The sequence below is a fragment of the Babylonia areolata genome, chromosome 10 (genome assembly GCF_041734735.1).
Source record: "Babylonia areolata isolate BAREFJ2019XMU chromosome 10, ASM4173473v1, whole genome shotgun sequence".
NCBI lineage: Eukaryota > Metazoa > Mollusca > Gastropoda > Neogastropoda > Buccinidae > Babylonia > Babylonia areolata.
In genome coordinates this window covers 1,279,571-1,295,492 of record NC_134885.1, presented here as the reverse complement: position 1 = coordinate 1,295,492, position 15,922 = coordinate 1,279,571, and the positions used below count along the sequence as shown (strand labels likewise).

At 46.1% G+C, this 15,922-nt stretch overlaps 2 protein-coding genes across 2 annotated transcripts; both read left to right on the top strand.

The window, feature by feature from the left end:
* The first annotated feature begins 2,473 nt into the window (after window positions 1–2,473).
* LOC143286688 (uncharacterized) lies at window positions 2,474–15,135 on the top strand. The gene is made up of 6 exons (XM_076594352.1): window positions 2,474–2,583; window positions 10,800–10,907; window positions 12,034–12,134; window positions 12,622–12,850; window positions 13,635–13,691; window positions 14,644–15,135. Exons 3-6 carry the CDS (start codon window positions 12,039–12,041, stop codon window positions 14,688–14,690), a joined length of 429 nt encoding a protein of 142 aa, XP_076450467.1. The 5' UTR covers window positions 2,474–2,583; window positions 10,800–10,907; window positions 12,034–12,038; the 3' UTR covers window positions 14,691–15,135.
* LOC143286687 (uncharacterized) lies at window positions 2,502–10,399 on the top strand. The gene is made up of 5 exons (XM_076594350.1): window positions 2,502–2,834; window positions 7,485–7,585; window positions 8,385–8,613; window positions 9,224–9,280; window positions 9,708–10,399. The coding sequence occupies exons 2-5, from the start codon at window positions 7,490–7,492 to the stop codon at window positions 9,752–9,754; spliced, it is 429 nt and encodes a 142-aa protein (XP_076450465.1). The 5' UTR covers window positions 2,502–2,834; window positions 7,485–7,489; the 3' UTR covers window positions 9,755–10,399.
* Window positions 15,136–15,922: the final 787 nt, after the last annotated feature.

Genomic DNA, 15,922 nt, shown 5'->3' with positions numbered 1-15,922 from the left:
CACCCCCCCACCCCCAGGTCTACATCATTCACCCCCACCCCCCACCCCCAGGTCTACATCATTCACCCCCACCCCCCCACCCCCAGGTCTACATCATTAACCCCCACCCCCCCACCCCCAGGTCTACATCATTCACCCCCACCCCCCACCCCCAGGTCTACATCATTAACCCCCACCCCCCACCCCCAGGTCTACATCATTCACCCCCACCCCCCCACCCCCAGGTCTACATCATTCACCCCCACCCCCCACCCCCAGGTCTACATCATTCACCCCCTACCCCCGGATCTAGATCACTCCCGTATCCTGCAGTGCAACACGTGTGTCGGGGAAACCTTCGTCAGCAGTTTCGATGACAACAGCAGCGATGATGATACCTTGACGATGGGGGCGATGTGTGGCAGCTGACCGTGTGAACAGCGTCCATCAGATACGACCCCAACACATGATGCTTGCTTCAGAGACTGACACTCCACAGTGATGCTGCTGTGTGCACACGGATGTTAATATATATTTTTTAAATCAGATGGAAAGCCAGCCAACAGTGCCAGGTGATTGCTATCTGGTGGAGCACGTGATAATGTGCTGACACTTCGCTGCACGTGCTAATCGTTCAGGGTTGACCAGGATGTCAGGATGTCAGGCTGGGTCAGTGTGTCTCCGGAGCCAACGTTCAGCTGTTGAGATTCCCATCAGTGATCATGGAAGTGTGAGTTCAGTGTTGCGTGACTTTGTTGCCAGATGTTGCACTCAGCAACAGAAATGAGACCTTCATGCCTGTCAGAAGCACGGAAACAAATCAGTCCTTCTGTCTCTGTCCTTCTGTCTCTGTCCTGTCTCTGTCCTTCCTCTGTCTCTGTCCTTCCTCTGTCTCTGTCCTTCTGTCTCTGTCCTTCTGTCTCTGTCCTTCTCTCTGTCCTTCTGTCTGTCCTTCCTCTGTCTCTGTCCTTCTGTCTCTGTCCTTCCTCTCTCTCTGTCCTTCTGTCTCTGTCCTTCCACTGTCTTTGTCCTTCTCTCTGTCCTTCTGTCTCTGTCCTTCCTCTGTCTCTGTCCTTCTGTCTCTATCCTTCCTCTGTCTCTGTCCTTCTGTCTCTGTCCTTCTGTCTCTGTCCTTCCTCTGTCTTTGTCCTTCCTCTGTCCTTCTGTCTCTGTCCTTCCTCTCTGTCCTTCCTCTGATTCTGTCCTTCTCTCTGTCCTTCCTCTGTCTCTGTCCTTCCTCTGTCTCTGTCCTTCTGTCTCTGTCCTTCTGTCTCTGTCCTTCCTCTGTCTCTGTCCTTCTGTCTCTGTCCTTCCTCTGTCTCTGTCCTTCCTCTGTCTCTGTCCTTCTGTCTCTGTCCTTCCTCTGTCTCTGCCCCTCTGTCTCTGTCCTTCTTTTTGACGATTGCTTATCGAATACGTTTCCACATGAAAAATTACACATTAAATTCTGTAAGCAAATACTTGGAGTACACAAAAAAGCTATGGTGCTTCCTGTGTTAGGTGAACTGGCCAGATTCCCAATAAGTTTAAAGATAATGTGCCAAATTATTACATATTGGATTCACATTATTCAATTACCAGAAACTTCCCTCATCAACAAAATATATAAGTCCATGTACCAACAAGAAAATACAACTTCACCATGGTTGATATTTGTTAAAAAGATACTCGAAATTATAGGCCTTGATCACATTTGGAAAAATCAATTCACATTCAGCGTACATAGACTGAAATACGTCGTGTATAAAAAAAAAAGAAAATGAATATATCAAATACTGGAAAGAGAAAAGAGAAAAAAACATTAAAGCTAAAATTTTACAATACGATTGTAGCAGAGTACAAAACTGAAACCTATTTTTTGAATATATCAGATACAAAACACAGACAAGCTTTAACGAAACTCAGAATAAGCGCGCATGACCTAAAGATTGAGAAAGGTAGATATTTAAATATTCCACAAGAAGACAGATTGTGCAAAAAGTGTAACATCCTGGAAGACGAAATCCATCTTCTTGATCATTGTATTAAATATAAAACCTGAAGGCAACAATTTTTAAAGGATATTCAAAATTCGAAAACACAGGACATATTCCCAGTCAGGTGATGCTAACAGATGATGAATATATACAAACAAGATTGGGAAAATTTGTTTATGAATGCTGCTGCAATTTACTGCATTAACTGATTGATTAATTGTGTGTTTTTCATTCGTTCATTCATTTGCCATTGCACTTGTGTCTTATAAACCTTACGGTTTCATGACAATAAAATCTAAAATCTAAAAAAATCTTTTCTCACACACACACACACACACACACACACACGCACACACACACACACACACACACACACACACACACACACACACACACACACACACACAGAGGACACAGAGCAACATGTTGCCCGTAATGTTGGCATTGTTGCAGAGGTGTGACATCCTGATGAGGTGGCCGCTGTGAAGCAGCAACAACAGACTATAAAAGTCCCCTGTCCCGGCAGCCCATAAGGCATACAGACCTCACCAGTCACCGTCAGTACTACGTCACCCAGAACACCAGACATCACCAGTTACCGTCAGTACTACGCCATCACCCAGAACACTACAGACCTCACCAGTCACCGTCAGTACTACGCCATCACCCAGAACACTACAGACCTCACCAGTCACCGTCAGTACTACGTCACCCAGAACACCAGACATCACCAGTCACCGTCAGTACTACGCCATCACCCAGAACACTACAGACCTCACCAGTCACCGTCAGTACTACGCCATCACCCAGAACACTACAGACATCACCAGTCACCGTCAGCACTATCTTTTCTTCTCTGCTTCAGGACCCGTGTTGGAGGTATCCCCGTCTGTCTCTCTGTCTCTCTGTCCTAGTCTCTGTCCCTGCCTGAGTCTCCCTAGCTCTCTCTCTCTTTTCCATGAGGGTCAGACCAGGATCCGGCGCACGGCGATAGAGTGCGTAACGGAACTGCAGAGACAGTTTTGACATCCGGCACTGTTGTTGACGGTAATGTACCCCAGCCTCGCGCTGCAGTATTTCTTTCGCTTCATTTAATGTTGAGGGTCTTTGGCGTATTACAAATGAGCTTGACATGTCGTTTCTGATAAATGATTACGATTTTATTCTTTTAGTAGAAACGTTTACCGAAACTATCCCCGATACTGTATTTTGTTCTCATGCTGTGTTTGTGTGCCCTGGTGTTCAGATTTCCGACAGTGTACACGGACGTTTGTCTGGTGGGGTAGCTCTGCTGGTAAAGAAGGAGTTTGTGCCATTCATTGTGAGAATACATGTCGAATTTGACAACATTGTTGTGGTAAAGTTGTCGCATGTACTTCTGGGTACTGCATCTGACTGCCTCCTTATTGGAGCATACATTCCACCCGAATGTTCCAAATACTATGAAGAGACAGATATATATAATGGTATTTCGATGTTAGAAGATTGTTTGTTAGAGTTGTTTAAGGAATTTGGTGATTGTCCTGTAATTGTATGCGGTGATCTGAATGCTCGCACGGGTACACTGAACTACAGAAATGTTGATCCAATTAGTGATCTATGTACTCCGAGTGGTCGAGATACGTTGGCGACATCAACTGTGCAGAATGATTATTTATGCAGAATTACCTGCTTAATGTATGCGAGGATTTCGACATGGTTATTCTTAATGGTTTAAAATTGTTGTTGAGCTATTCTGATAAATATACATACATTGCTGCTAATGGCTGTAGTGTTATTGATTATTTTTTGGTATCCAGCTCAATGCTTACTCGTTGTAAAAGTTTGAATGTTAAGCACATGGTAGAGTCAAAGCATTCCCTTGTCGAGTTTTGTTTGGCTGTGAATTCGAATTCAAACGTTTCGCTACAGCAGACTAGAACACGTATGCCCATGGGATGATGTAATGAGGGAGACTTTCTACAGTAATATGTCCTCTGACAAGGTGAAACAAATACTTCAGGATGCAATTTCACTTGTAGATGTTGATGTTAACGCTGCACTGTCAAAATTTAATGAATGTTTTGCTTTCTCGGGTGAATGTATGAAGAAAACAGTTGTGTTTGGGAATGAGAGAAGAAAAGTATGGTTTGATCTTGAGTGCCGTGAGAGCAGAAAAGTTCTTCGTATTCAATTACATAGGGCCTCCAGAACTAACCTGGACACTGACCGTCTGGCTTATTCCAAAAACGTAGAGAGTATAAAGAGTTATTGCGTAAAAAGAGAAAACTGCATAGAGAGGATGTGATTCAGTCTCTACGATGCCACTCGACCAATCCAAAGCAATTCTGGGACACAGTTCGTTCTGTTAGGCCTAGATCAGGTGGTACCGACAATATTTCTTGCAATGATTGGTTCTCCCACTTTCAAAATGTTTTCAATGATTTTTCTGTGGATAACGGTAGTGATGATAACTTTTGTATGTATTATGACAACCGGCATGCTGCTCGTTTATGCGAGAGAAATGATTCATTAGATCAAGAAACTTCTGTATCAGAAATCGAAGCTGCTGTCAGGGTACTCAAGAGTCAGAAAGCTGCTGGGCCTGATAGGCTAACTGGAGAATTTTACAACATAGTGCATTTCACATCATGCCTTTTTTTGTTGAATTTTTTAAATTTCATATTTGATCACGGCATTTTTCTAGATGATTGGTGTTTGTCAGTGCTGCAACCACTCAATAAGAAGGGCGATTTGAATGTGCCTGATAATTACCGTGGTATCTCCCTGTTAAACATTTGTAGCAAGCTTTACAGTTTTGTGCTGAATAGACGTCTTACTAAATGGACTGAAGAAAATGGGGTTATTGGGGAAGAACAAGCTGGATTTAGAGAAGGTCATTGCACAACTGATCACATTTTTACATTGCTTGCATTAATACAAAGACAACTACTCAGACATAGAAAATTATATGTTGCATTTATTGATTTTCGAAAAGCTTTCGATACTGTTAGAAGAGATAAGCTCTGGGGAATTCTGAGTGTCAATGGTATCAATGGAAAATTTTTAAATGCACTGAAAAGTATTTACACAGTTGTTAAGGCGCGTGTTCGCGTCGGAGGTGACCTCACAGACACTTTTCTATGTCCTCGCGGGCTGAAACAAGGCGAAGTATGTTCTCCTGCATTGTTTTCATTGTTCATTAATGAGTTAACAAAAGAAATTAATAATCATGGTAGGCACGGCATTCAGCTTTCACCAGAGTTTATCCAAATTTTGATCTTGTTATTTGCCGATGATGTTGCCTTATTATCTGACAGCATAATTGGTCTTCAAACCCAACTGAATGTTTTGTTCGAAACCGCCAGATGCCTTGACTTAGTTGTAAACCTTGATAAATCAAATATTGTTGTCTTTAGAAATGGAGGTTTTCTTGCACAGAACGAGGCATGGATGTTCGGTGATACACAACTGAAAACTGTTAGCATGTACAAGTATCTTGGTGTTATCCTTACTACGCGACTTTCTTTCCAACCCACTATGCGTGATTTGTCTGAACGTGCAAGGGATGTGAAGGGATGTGCAGCTATCTTTAAAATGCTTTGGTCTATTGGTAAACACTCCCCCAGTATTTTTTTCAAACTATTTGACATGCAGATCAAACCAATTTTGACATACGGAGCAGAAGTTTGGGGTTTGACTGGAAATCAAGAGTGCATTGAAAGGGTGCACCTGTCTGCAATGAAGCGTCTTTTGGGCGTGAGTCAGAGAGCACCAAGACACTTGATTTACGATGAACTTGGTCGCTATCCCCTGTATGTGACCACCTACTCCAAGTGTCTTAAATTTTGGCTTCGTATTGTCTTTATGGATAATGACCGTTTCCCCAAGAAAGCTTATAATATGATGTTATCATTGCAGAGTCACAACTATTGTACTTGGGCTTGGTCTATGAGAAATGTTTTGTATAAATTTGGATTTGGTGTTGTTTGGGAGGCTCAGTCAGTTGGTAATGTCAAAATGTTTATGACTGAATTTAAGCAGCGTCTAGTTGATTGCTTTACTCAAGACTGGCATTCAGCTCTCCAGTCTCACGATTTTTATGATGTGTATTCAGCTTACAACCAGTCCTTGTCACTTAAACCTTACTTGAATAATGTCAAATGTATAAATATGCGCCGTGTTTTTTCGTGGTTTAGAATTGGAATGTCCAGCTTGTGCTCACACTTTTTGCAGTTTAACTATGATGGGCAAAGTAGGAATTGTCCTTTTTGTGATGACAGTCCGGAAACCGAAATGCATTTTCTTTTGGTCTGCCCTAAGTACTGTTCCCTGCGCTCTCAGTTTATTCCTGCTAAATTTCACAAACATCCAAGTGCATTTAAGATGTTCATGTTGTTATCTTGTGCGAGTGAGAGATTGAGTGTTAGTATATGCAAGTTTGTATTCAAAGCGTTTTCATTACGAGCAAATGCTCTAGAATCGTTATCGATGCCCATGTAGTTCAATGGTTGTCCTAATATTCATTTCCCTGTAGTAATTCTGTTTGTTATGGATCTGTGGTCTGACAATTAAAATATTTCGACTTCGACTTCGACTTCTCTCATTTCCACTCTCTCCCTCCCTTCTCTCTCTGTGAGTCTCTCCATCTGTCTGTCTGTCTCTCGCTGTCTCTTCCTTTATCTCTCTGTTTTTGTCTATCTGTTTGTCTGTCTGTCTGTCAGTCAGTCTGTCTGTTGGTCAGTCAGTCAGTCAGTCAGTCTATCTGTCTGTCTGTATATTCCCTTTTCCTCTCTCTCTATCCCCTTCCAAACAACAGCCTCACAGCATAAACAAAACATAAAAAAACAACGACAAAAAAACCCAACAACAAAAAACAATCAACATGATTTAAAGAAATTCCAATACATAGAAGCCAGTAAAAAACAACAACAAAAACCAAAAAACAACATCAGGATGATCAAACAATGTACAACATCCCAAATCACAATATAACATCCCAAATCACAATACAACATCCCAAATCACAATACAACATCCCAAATCGCAATATTAAAAACAAACAAACAAAAAACAAAAACAATCACACGCCCCCTCCCCTCTCGGCTATACACATCAACAACATGCCTCAAAAACAGAAACAAGAATGCACACGCACATACCAGGCAAGGTACAGTTGAAAAAAAAGATGCATCTTTCAGATTCTTTCCAAACGTTAAGAAACACTGAGTTTTTCTAAGACAGAGAGGCAGGGAGTTCCGGACAGCGGGGCCGAAAACAGAGAAAGATTTTAACCAGATGTCTCAAGGAAGAACCGAGTTACTACCTCCAAGTTCACGTTTAATGCACCTTGAACTCTAGTTCCAACCTGACCTGTAATGCCAGACTCCAGGTATCATGGAGGGTTTCCTTTCTTTGGCAAACCAGAGCACTTGTTGGCAACTCTCTTTTCACTTCAACTATTTAATAATAAACTGTACCTAACATAGGTGATGGCCATTTTTGAAGTGAACAGTATGTGTGTGTGTGTGTGTGTGTGTGTGTGTGCAGACACCATGTGGACGAAAGGTGTCAACGTGCTGCTGGTGGTGATGGCTGTGGCTCTGATGACCTCAGACCCCGTGGAGGCGTGGGGTCGACGTGTCTGGAGAGTAAGTGTGTAGTGCTGTGTTGTGTTGTGTTGTGCTGTGCTGTGCTGTGCTGTGCTGTGCTGTGCTGTGTTGTGCTGTGCTGTGCTGTGCTGTGCTGTGTTGTGTTGTGTTGTGCTGTGCTGTGCTGTGTTGTGCTGTGCTGTGCTGTGCTGTGCTGTGCTGTGTTGTGCTGTGTTGTGCTGTGCTGTGCTGTGCTGTGTTGTGCTGTGCTGTGCTGTGCTGTGTTGTGCTGTGCTGTGCTGTGCTGTGTTGTGCTGTGTTGTGCTGTGCTGTGCTGTTTTGTGCTGTACTGTGTTGTGCTGTGCTGTGTATTGTTGTGTTGTGCTGTGTTGTGCTGTGCTGTGTTGTGTTTTGTTTACCACATGACACTGGCTATTTCGTGCTAAGAGCTTCTGATATGTTTTCACTTCTCGCTTCCTCCTCTATTCTTCTTCTTCTTCTACGTCGTCTTCGTCACCACCACCACCACCACCACCACCATCATCATCTTCTTCTTCTTCTACGTCGTCTTCGTCATCATCATCATCATCTCCTTCTTCTACGTCGTCTTTGTCATCATCATCATCATCTTCTTCTTCTACGTCGTCTTCATCATCATCATCATCATCATCACCATTATCTTCTTCTTCTACGTCATCGTCACCATCATCATTATCATCTTTTTCTTCTTCTCCGTCATCATCATCATCATCATCTTCTTCTACGTCGTCTTCGACATCACCATCATCATCATCACCATCATTATCATCATCATCATCGTCATCATCATCTTCTCTCCACGTCCTTTCCTCACCCCCAGCGTGTGAAGTCGGCTGCAGTGAGATACGCGACCTACAAAGCAGTTGGAGCAGTGGTGGCGGCTGTGGGCAAGAGAGGGGTGGAGGGGGCCCCGCCTGCCGGTCTGACGCAGGATGAGGTGGGGGAGGTGGTCCAGCAGATGGTGACGGAGTGTTCTGGTCTGCCTGTGGACCCGGCCCGCGTCGGGCTGACCAATGCGGCCATGGGACTCCAGTTTAAGAAAATGGACAGTGAGTGTGTGTGTGTGTGTGTGTGTGTGTGTGTGTGTGTGTGTGTGTGTGTGTGTGTGGTGGAGAGGGAGGGGCTGCAGTGGAAAAACGATTTCGTGTTTTTCTGATGTCTGTCATTTCTTTTGTTCTAGGTCTCTGTCTCTCTCCCCCTCCCCTCTCTCCCCCCTCTCTCCCTCTCTCTCTCCCTCTCTCTCTCTCCCCCTCTCTCCCTCTCCCTCCCCCCTCTTTCTCTCCTTCTCTGTCTCTCCATTTCTCTCACCCCACCCTCTCTCTCTCTCTCCCCCTTTCTCTTTTTTTTCCCTTCATTATTTCTTTCTTTCTTATTCTCTCTCTGTCCCTATGTCTCACCTCTGTCTCCTGTCTCTGTCTCTCTCTCTCTAGCCCTGTCTGTCTCTCTCTCTAGCCCTTTCTCTGTCTCTCTCTAACCCTGTCTCTCTCTAGCCCTGTCTCTGTCTCTCTCTAGCCCTGTCTCTGTCTCTCTCTAGCCCTGTCTCTGTCTCTCTGTAGCGCTGTCTCTGTCACTGTACTGAAAAAGCAAGCTGTGACTTCATGTGGCCCTGGCAGTCATCTCAGCGACAATGAACACGATGTGGACTGTGTGTGGTTTCAGCGGATGGTGATGACAGCCTGAAAGGGAAGGAACTGGAGAACTTTGCTGACTACATCGGTAATTATCATCATTTCCTCTGTGGTCCTTTCTCGCCTATCAGTGGCTGTCTTCTGGTGGTCTGGTTGCATGTCCTTCCTTCACTGAAGCATGGCCATCGAGATTAGACAGGATATCGAAGGTCATCAAAATTTTCACCTGTGTGTGTGTGTGTGTGTGTGTGTGTGTGTGTGTGTGTGTGTGTGTGTGTGTGTGTGTGTGTGTCTTTATAACCCCCTTTCTTCCTCCCCCCTCTCTCTTCTCTTCCCCCACCCTATCTCCCTATTCCACCTCCTCTCTCTCTCTCTCTCTCTCTTCCTCTCTGTCTGTCCTCTCTCATTCCTTCTCTCGGTATACACCTCTCTCTCTCCCTCTCTCTCTTCCTCTCTTTCTGTCCTCTCCCATTCCTTCTCTCGGTACACACCTCTCCCCCTCTCTGTCTGTGCAGAGACCTTTGCGGCCTGCGCCAACGTGGAGGACGACATTGAGGACTAGCCGTGACGTCAGCGACAGTGTCAGGGACCCAACCCCCCCCTGATGACGTCATTCCCCCACCCGTGTCTCCGTGCAGTGAAACGTCCTTGACCTGGATGTGATGTTGACGTGTTCCCGCTCTTCTCCTTCCTCTGCGTCTCCTCCCTTCTACTTCTTCCTTCTCCTACTTCTTCCTTCTCCTACTCCTCCCTTCTCCTCCCTTCTCCTTCTCCTACTTCTTCCTTCTCCTACTTCTTCCTTCTCCTACTTCTTCTACTCCTCCCTTCTCCTACTTCTTCCTTCTCCTACTCCTCCTACCTTTTCCTTCTCCTACTTCTTCCTTCTCCTACTCCTCCCTTCTCCTACCTTTTCCTTCTCCTACTCCTCCCTTCTCCTACTCCTCAGTCTCACGATACCTTTGTCTTTTCCCAGTTCCGGTCTGAAGCGGAAAGAGAATTTCTGGCGTCAACTGCCTGAATTCTTCTTCTTGTTCTTCTATTTCTTATCCCTGTGCTTCTTCATTTTCTTCCCCTTTATTCTGATTTTTCTTTGCATCAGCCCCCTCTCTCTGCCCTCCCCCCTCCCCCCCCCCCTCTCTGTCTCTGTCTTTCTGTGGTTAATGATGTTCCTGTGGACACGTTCAATAAAAGCAATGTGAAAATTGCACTCGGACTGGTATGGATTACACTGCGCATGAGTGTGTGTGTGTGTGTGTGTGTGTGTGTGTGTGTGTGTGTGTGTGTGTGTGTGTGTGTGTGTGTGTGTGTTCGCTTACTCACTCCCCAAAGCTCAAAGTGTGACATCCTGCTAATGATGCCGTCGTGTCACAGAGCAGCCAAACTTACATCGCAACATCACGGCACGAAACCAGAGATACTTGATTTCGATCAGACACACACACACCCACACACACCCACACACACACACACACACAGAGGACACAGAGCAACATGTTGCCCGTAATGTTGGCATTGTTGCAGAGGTGTGACATCCTGATGAGGTGGCCGCTGTGAAGCAGCAACAACAGACTATAAAAGTCCCCTGTCCCGGCAGCCCATAAGGCATACAGACCTCACCAGTCACCGTCAGTACTACGCCATCACCCAGAACACCAGACATCACCAGTCACCGTCAGCACTATCTTTTCTTCTCTGCTTCAGGACCCGTGTTGGAGGTATCCCCGTCTGTCTCTCTGCCCTAGTCTCTGTCTCTGCCTGAGTCTCCCTATCTCTCTCTCTTTTCCACTCTCTCCCTCCCTTCTCTCTCTGTGAGTCTCTCCATCTATCTGTCTGTCTGTCTGTCTGTCTCTCGCTGTCTCTTCCTCTATCGCTCTGTTTTTGTCTATCTGTTTGTCTGTCTGTCTCTCTGTCAGTCTGTCTGTCTGTTGGTCAGTCAGTCAGTCTATCTGTCTGTCTGTATATTCCCTGTTCCTCTCTCTCTGTCCCCTTCCAAACAACAGCCTAACAGCATACACAAAACATAAAACAACAACAACAACAAAAACAACAACAACAAAAAACAATCAACATGATTTAAAGAAATTCCAATACATAGAAGCCAGTAAAAAACAACAACAAAAAACAAAAAACAACAACATCACGATGATCAAACAATGTACAACATCCCAAATCACAACACAACATCCCAAATCACAATACAACATCCCAAATCACAACATCCCAAATCACAATACAACATCCCAAATCGCAATATTAAAGAAAACAACAACAAAAACCAAACAAAAAACAAAAAAAAAACCCCAAAACAAAAACAAAAAAAAAACCAATCACACGCCCCCTCCCCTCTCTGCTATACACATCAACAACATGCCTCAAAAACAGAAACAAGAATGCACACGCACATACCAGGCAAGGTAAAGTTGAAAAAAAAAGATGCATCTTTCAGATTCTTTCCAAACGTTAAGAAACACTGAGTTTTTCTAAGACAGAGAGGCAGGGAGTTCCGGACAGCGGGGCCGAAGACAGAGAAAGATTTTAACCAAATGTCTCAAGGAAGAACCGAGTTACTACCTCCAAGTTCAAGTTTAATGCACCTTGAACTCTAGTTCCAACCTGAGCTGTAATGCCAGACTCCAGGTATCATGGAGGGTTTCCTTTCTTTGGCAAACCAGAGCACTTGTTGGCAACTCTCTTTTCACTTTAACCATTTAATAATAAACTGTACCTAACGTAGGTGATGGCCATTTTTGAACTGAACAGTGTGTGTGTGTGTGTGTGTGTGTGTGTGTGTGTGTGTGTGTGTGTGTGTGTGTGTGTGTGTGTGTGTGTGTGTGTGTGCAGACACCATGTGGACGAAAGGTGTCAACGTGCTGCTGGTGGTGATGGCTGTGGCTCTCATGACCTCAGACCCCGTGGAGGCGTGGGGTCGACGTGTCTGGAGAGTAAGTGTGTAGTGCTGTGCTGTGCTGTGCTGTGCTGTGTTGTGCTGTGCTGTGCTGTGTTGTGTTTTGTTTACCACTGCTAAGAGCTTCTGATATGTTTTCGCTTTTCGCTTCCTCCTCTATTCTTCTTCTTCTACGTCGTATTCGTCACCACCACCATCACCACCACCACCACCATCATCTTCATCATCTTCTTCTTCTTCTTCTACGTCTTCGTCATCATCATCATTATCTTCTTCTTCTACGTCATCGTCATCATCATCATCATCTTTTTCTTCTTCTCCGTCATCATCATCATCATCATCTTCTTCTTCTACGTCGTCTTCGACATCACCATCATCATCATCATCACCATCATCACCATCATCATCATCATCATCATCATCATCATCACCACCAACATCATCATCGCCATCATTACCATCATCATCATCATCATCATCGTCGTCATCATCATCCTCTCTCCACGTCCTTTCCTCACCCCCAGACTGTGAAGTCGGCTGCAGTGAACTACGCGGCCTCCAAAGCAGTTGGAGCAGCGGTGGCGGCTGTGGGCAAGAGAGGGGTGGAGGGGGCCCCGGCTGCCGGTCTGACGCAGGAGGAGGTGGGGGAGGTGGTCCAGCAGATGGTGACGGAGTGTTCTGGTTTGCCTGTGGACCCGGCCCGCGTCGGGCTGACCAGTGCGGCCATGGGACTCCAGTTTAAGAAACTGGACAGTGAGTGTGTGTGTGTGTGTGTGTGTGTGTGTGTGTGTGTGTGTGTGTGTGTGTGTGTGTGTGTGTGTGTGTGTGTGTGTGTGTGTGTGTGTGTGTGTGTGTGTGTGTGTGTGTGTGTGAGTGTGTGTGTGTGTGTGTGTGTGTGTGTGTGTGTGTGTGTGTGTGTGTGGTGGAGAGGGAGGGGCTGCAGTGGAAAAACGATTTCGTGTTTTTCTGATGTCTGTCATTTCTTTTCTTCTAGGTCTCTGTCTCTCTCCCCTCCCCTCTCTCCCCCCTCTCTCCCTCTCTCTCTCCCTCTCTCTCCCTCCCCCCTCTCTCCCTCTCTCTCTCCCCCCTCTCTCTCTCCTTCTCTGTCTCTCCATTTCTCTCACCCCACCCTCTCTCTCTCTCCACGTCTCTCTTTTTTTCCTTCATTATTTCTTTCTTTCTTATTCTCTCTCTGTCCCTATGTCTCACCTCTGTCTCCTGTCTCTGTCTCTCTCTCTCTAGCCCTGTCTCTGTCTCTCTCTAGCCCTGTCTCTGTCTCTCTCTAGCCCTTTCTCTGTCTCTCTCTAACCCTGTCTCTCTCTAGCCTTGTCTCTGTCTCTCTCTAGCCCTGTCTCTGTCTCTCTCTAGCCCTGTCTCTCTCTCTCTCTAGCCCTGTCTCTGTCTCTCTCTAGCCCTGTCTCTGTCTCTCTGTAGCGCTGTCTCTGTCACTGTACTGAAAAAGCCAGCTGTGACTTCATGTGGCCCTGGCAGTCATCTCAGCGACAATGAACACGATGTGGACTGTGTGTGGTTTCAGCGGATGGTGATGACAGTCTGAAAGGGAAGGAACTGGAGAACTTTGCTGACTACATCGGTAATTATCATCATTTCCTCTGTGGTCCTTTCTCGCCTATCAGTGGCTGTCTTCTGGTGGTCTGGTTGCATGTCCTTCCTTCACTGAAGCATGGCCATCGAGATTAGACAGGATATCGAAGGTCATCAAATGTTCACCTGTGTGTGTGTGTGTGTGTGTGTGTGTGTGTGTGTGTGTGTGTGTGTGTGTGTGTGTGTGTTTATAACCCCCTTTCTTCCTCCCCCCTCTCTCTTCTCTTCCCCCACCTTATCTCCCCCTTCGTCGTCCTCCTCTCTCTCTCCCTCCCTTTCTTTCTCTACTCTCTCTTTCCCTCCCTGGGTACAGTATGCTTCGTTCCCCCCTCTCCCCTCTCTCTTTCACTTTTTCGGTATACTCTATCACACACTCTCTCTCTACCCCCCCCTCTCTCCCCTCTCTCTTTCACTTTTTCGGTATACTCTATCACACACTCTCTCTCTACCCCCCCCCTCTCTCTTTCCCTCTCTGGATAAACACCTCTGTATCTCTCTCGCCATCTCCCCCCTCTCTCTAACCCCATCACCCCCCCAACCCTCCCCTTCCCTTGCCCCCTTCCCTCCCCTCCCCTCGCCCTGTTTTGAATTGTGGCCCATGGCCGATGTTCAATAAAACAATTTCGTTCGTTCGTTCGTTCGTTCCCCCCTCTCTCTCTCCCTCTCTCATTTTTTCTCCACTCTCTCTTTCTAACCCTCTCTGGATATTAACCTTTCTGTCTCTCTTTTCTCTCATTCCTTCTCTCGGTATACACCTCTCTCTCTCTCTCTCTCTCTCCCTCTCTCTCTCCCTCTGTCTCTTCCTCTTTCTGTCCTCTCCCATTCTCTCTCTCGGTACACACCTCTCTCTCTCTCTCTCTCTCCCTCTCTCTCTTCCTCTCTTTCTGTCCTCTCCCATTCCCTCTCTCGTTACACACCTCTCCCCCTCTCTGTCTGTGCAGAGACCTTTGCGGCCTGCGCCAACGTGGAGGACGACATTGAGGACTAGCCGTGACGTCAGCGACAGTGTCACGGACCCAACCCTCCCCTGATGACGTCATTCCCCGATCCGTGTCTCCGTGCAGTGAAAGGTCCTTGACCTGGATGTGATGTTGACGTGTTCCCGCTCTTCTCCTTCCTCTGCGTCTCCTCCCTTCTCCTACTTCTTCCTTCTCCTACTCCTCCCTTCTCCTACTCCTCAGTCTCACAATACCTTTGTCTTTTCCCAGTTCCGGTCTGAAGCGGAAAGAGAATTTCTGGCGTCCACTGCCTGAATTCTTCTTGTTCTTCTATTTCTTATCCCTCTGCTTCTTCATTTTCTTCCCCTTTATTCTGATCTTTCTTTGCATCAGCCCCCTCTCTCTGCCCTCCCCCCTCCCCGCCCCTCTGTCTCTGTCTTTCTGTGATTAATGATGTTCCTGTGGACACGTTCAATAAAAGCGATGTGAAAATTGCACTCTGACTGGTATGGATTACACTGCGCATGTGTGTGTGTGTGTGTGTGTGTGTGTGTGTGTGTGTGTGTGTTGGTGTGAGTGCTGGTGTGTGTGTATGCGTGCGCGCGTGTTTGTATGTGTGTTTGAAAAACACACGCACGCACGCATTTTAGACATGCACACAGATTCACAAATTTGGCAGGCTGCCAACGTTGGACCAGCTCATTAAGTTCATGCAATGGAAACACTTTTTTCTCTTTTTTTTCATGAAACGCACATGTGGTATTGTGTATGTTGATCTACCCGCTATATGTGACGCCTCTTCGGAACTGAAATGAATTTTGTCTGTCTGTCTGTCTGTCTGTCTGTCTCTCTTTCACACCAACGCCGACACGACACTCACACGCACACGACCTACACACACACACACACACACACACACACACACACACACACACACACACACACACACACAGACACACACACACACACAGACACACACACACACGCACACACACACACACACACAGACACACATAAACACACGCGCGCGCGCGTGCGCATGCACACCTCCCAACGTGATTTATCTCTCTCTAACCCCTTCTCTCTCTTTTCTCTAATATGCCCATCAATCTTACTCTCTCTCTTTCTCCTTCATAGACAAACACACACGCACGCAAAGACAAACGCACACACATTTGCGCACGCACGTAAACACACACACGTACACACGTACACACACACACACACACACACACACACAACAACACACAGGTGTCGACTGCAGCACACCCAGTATAAGTAT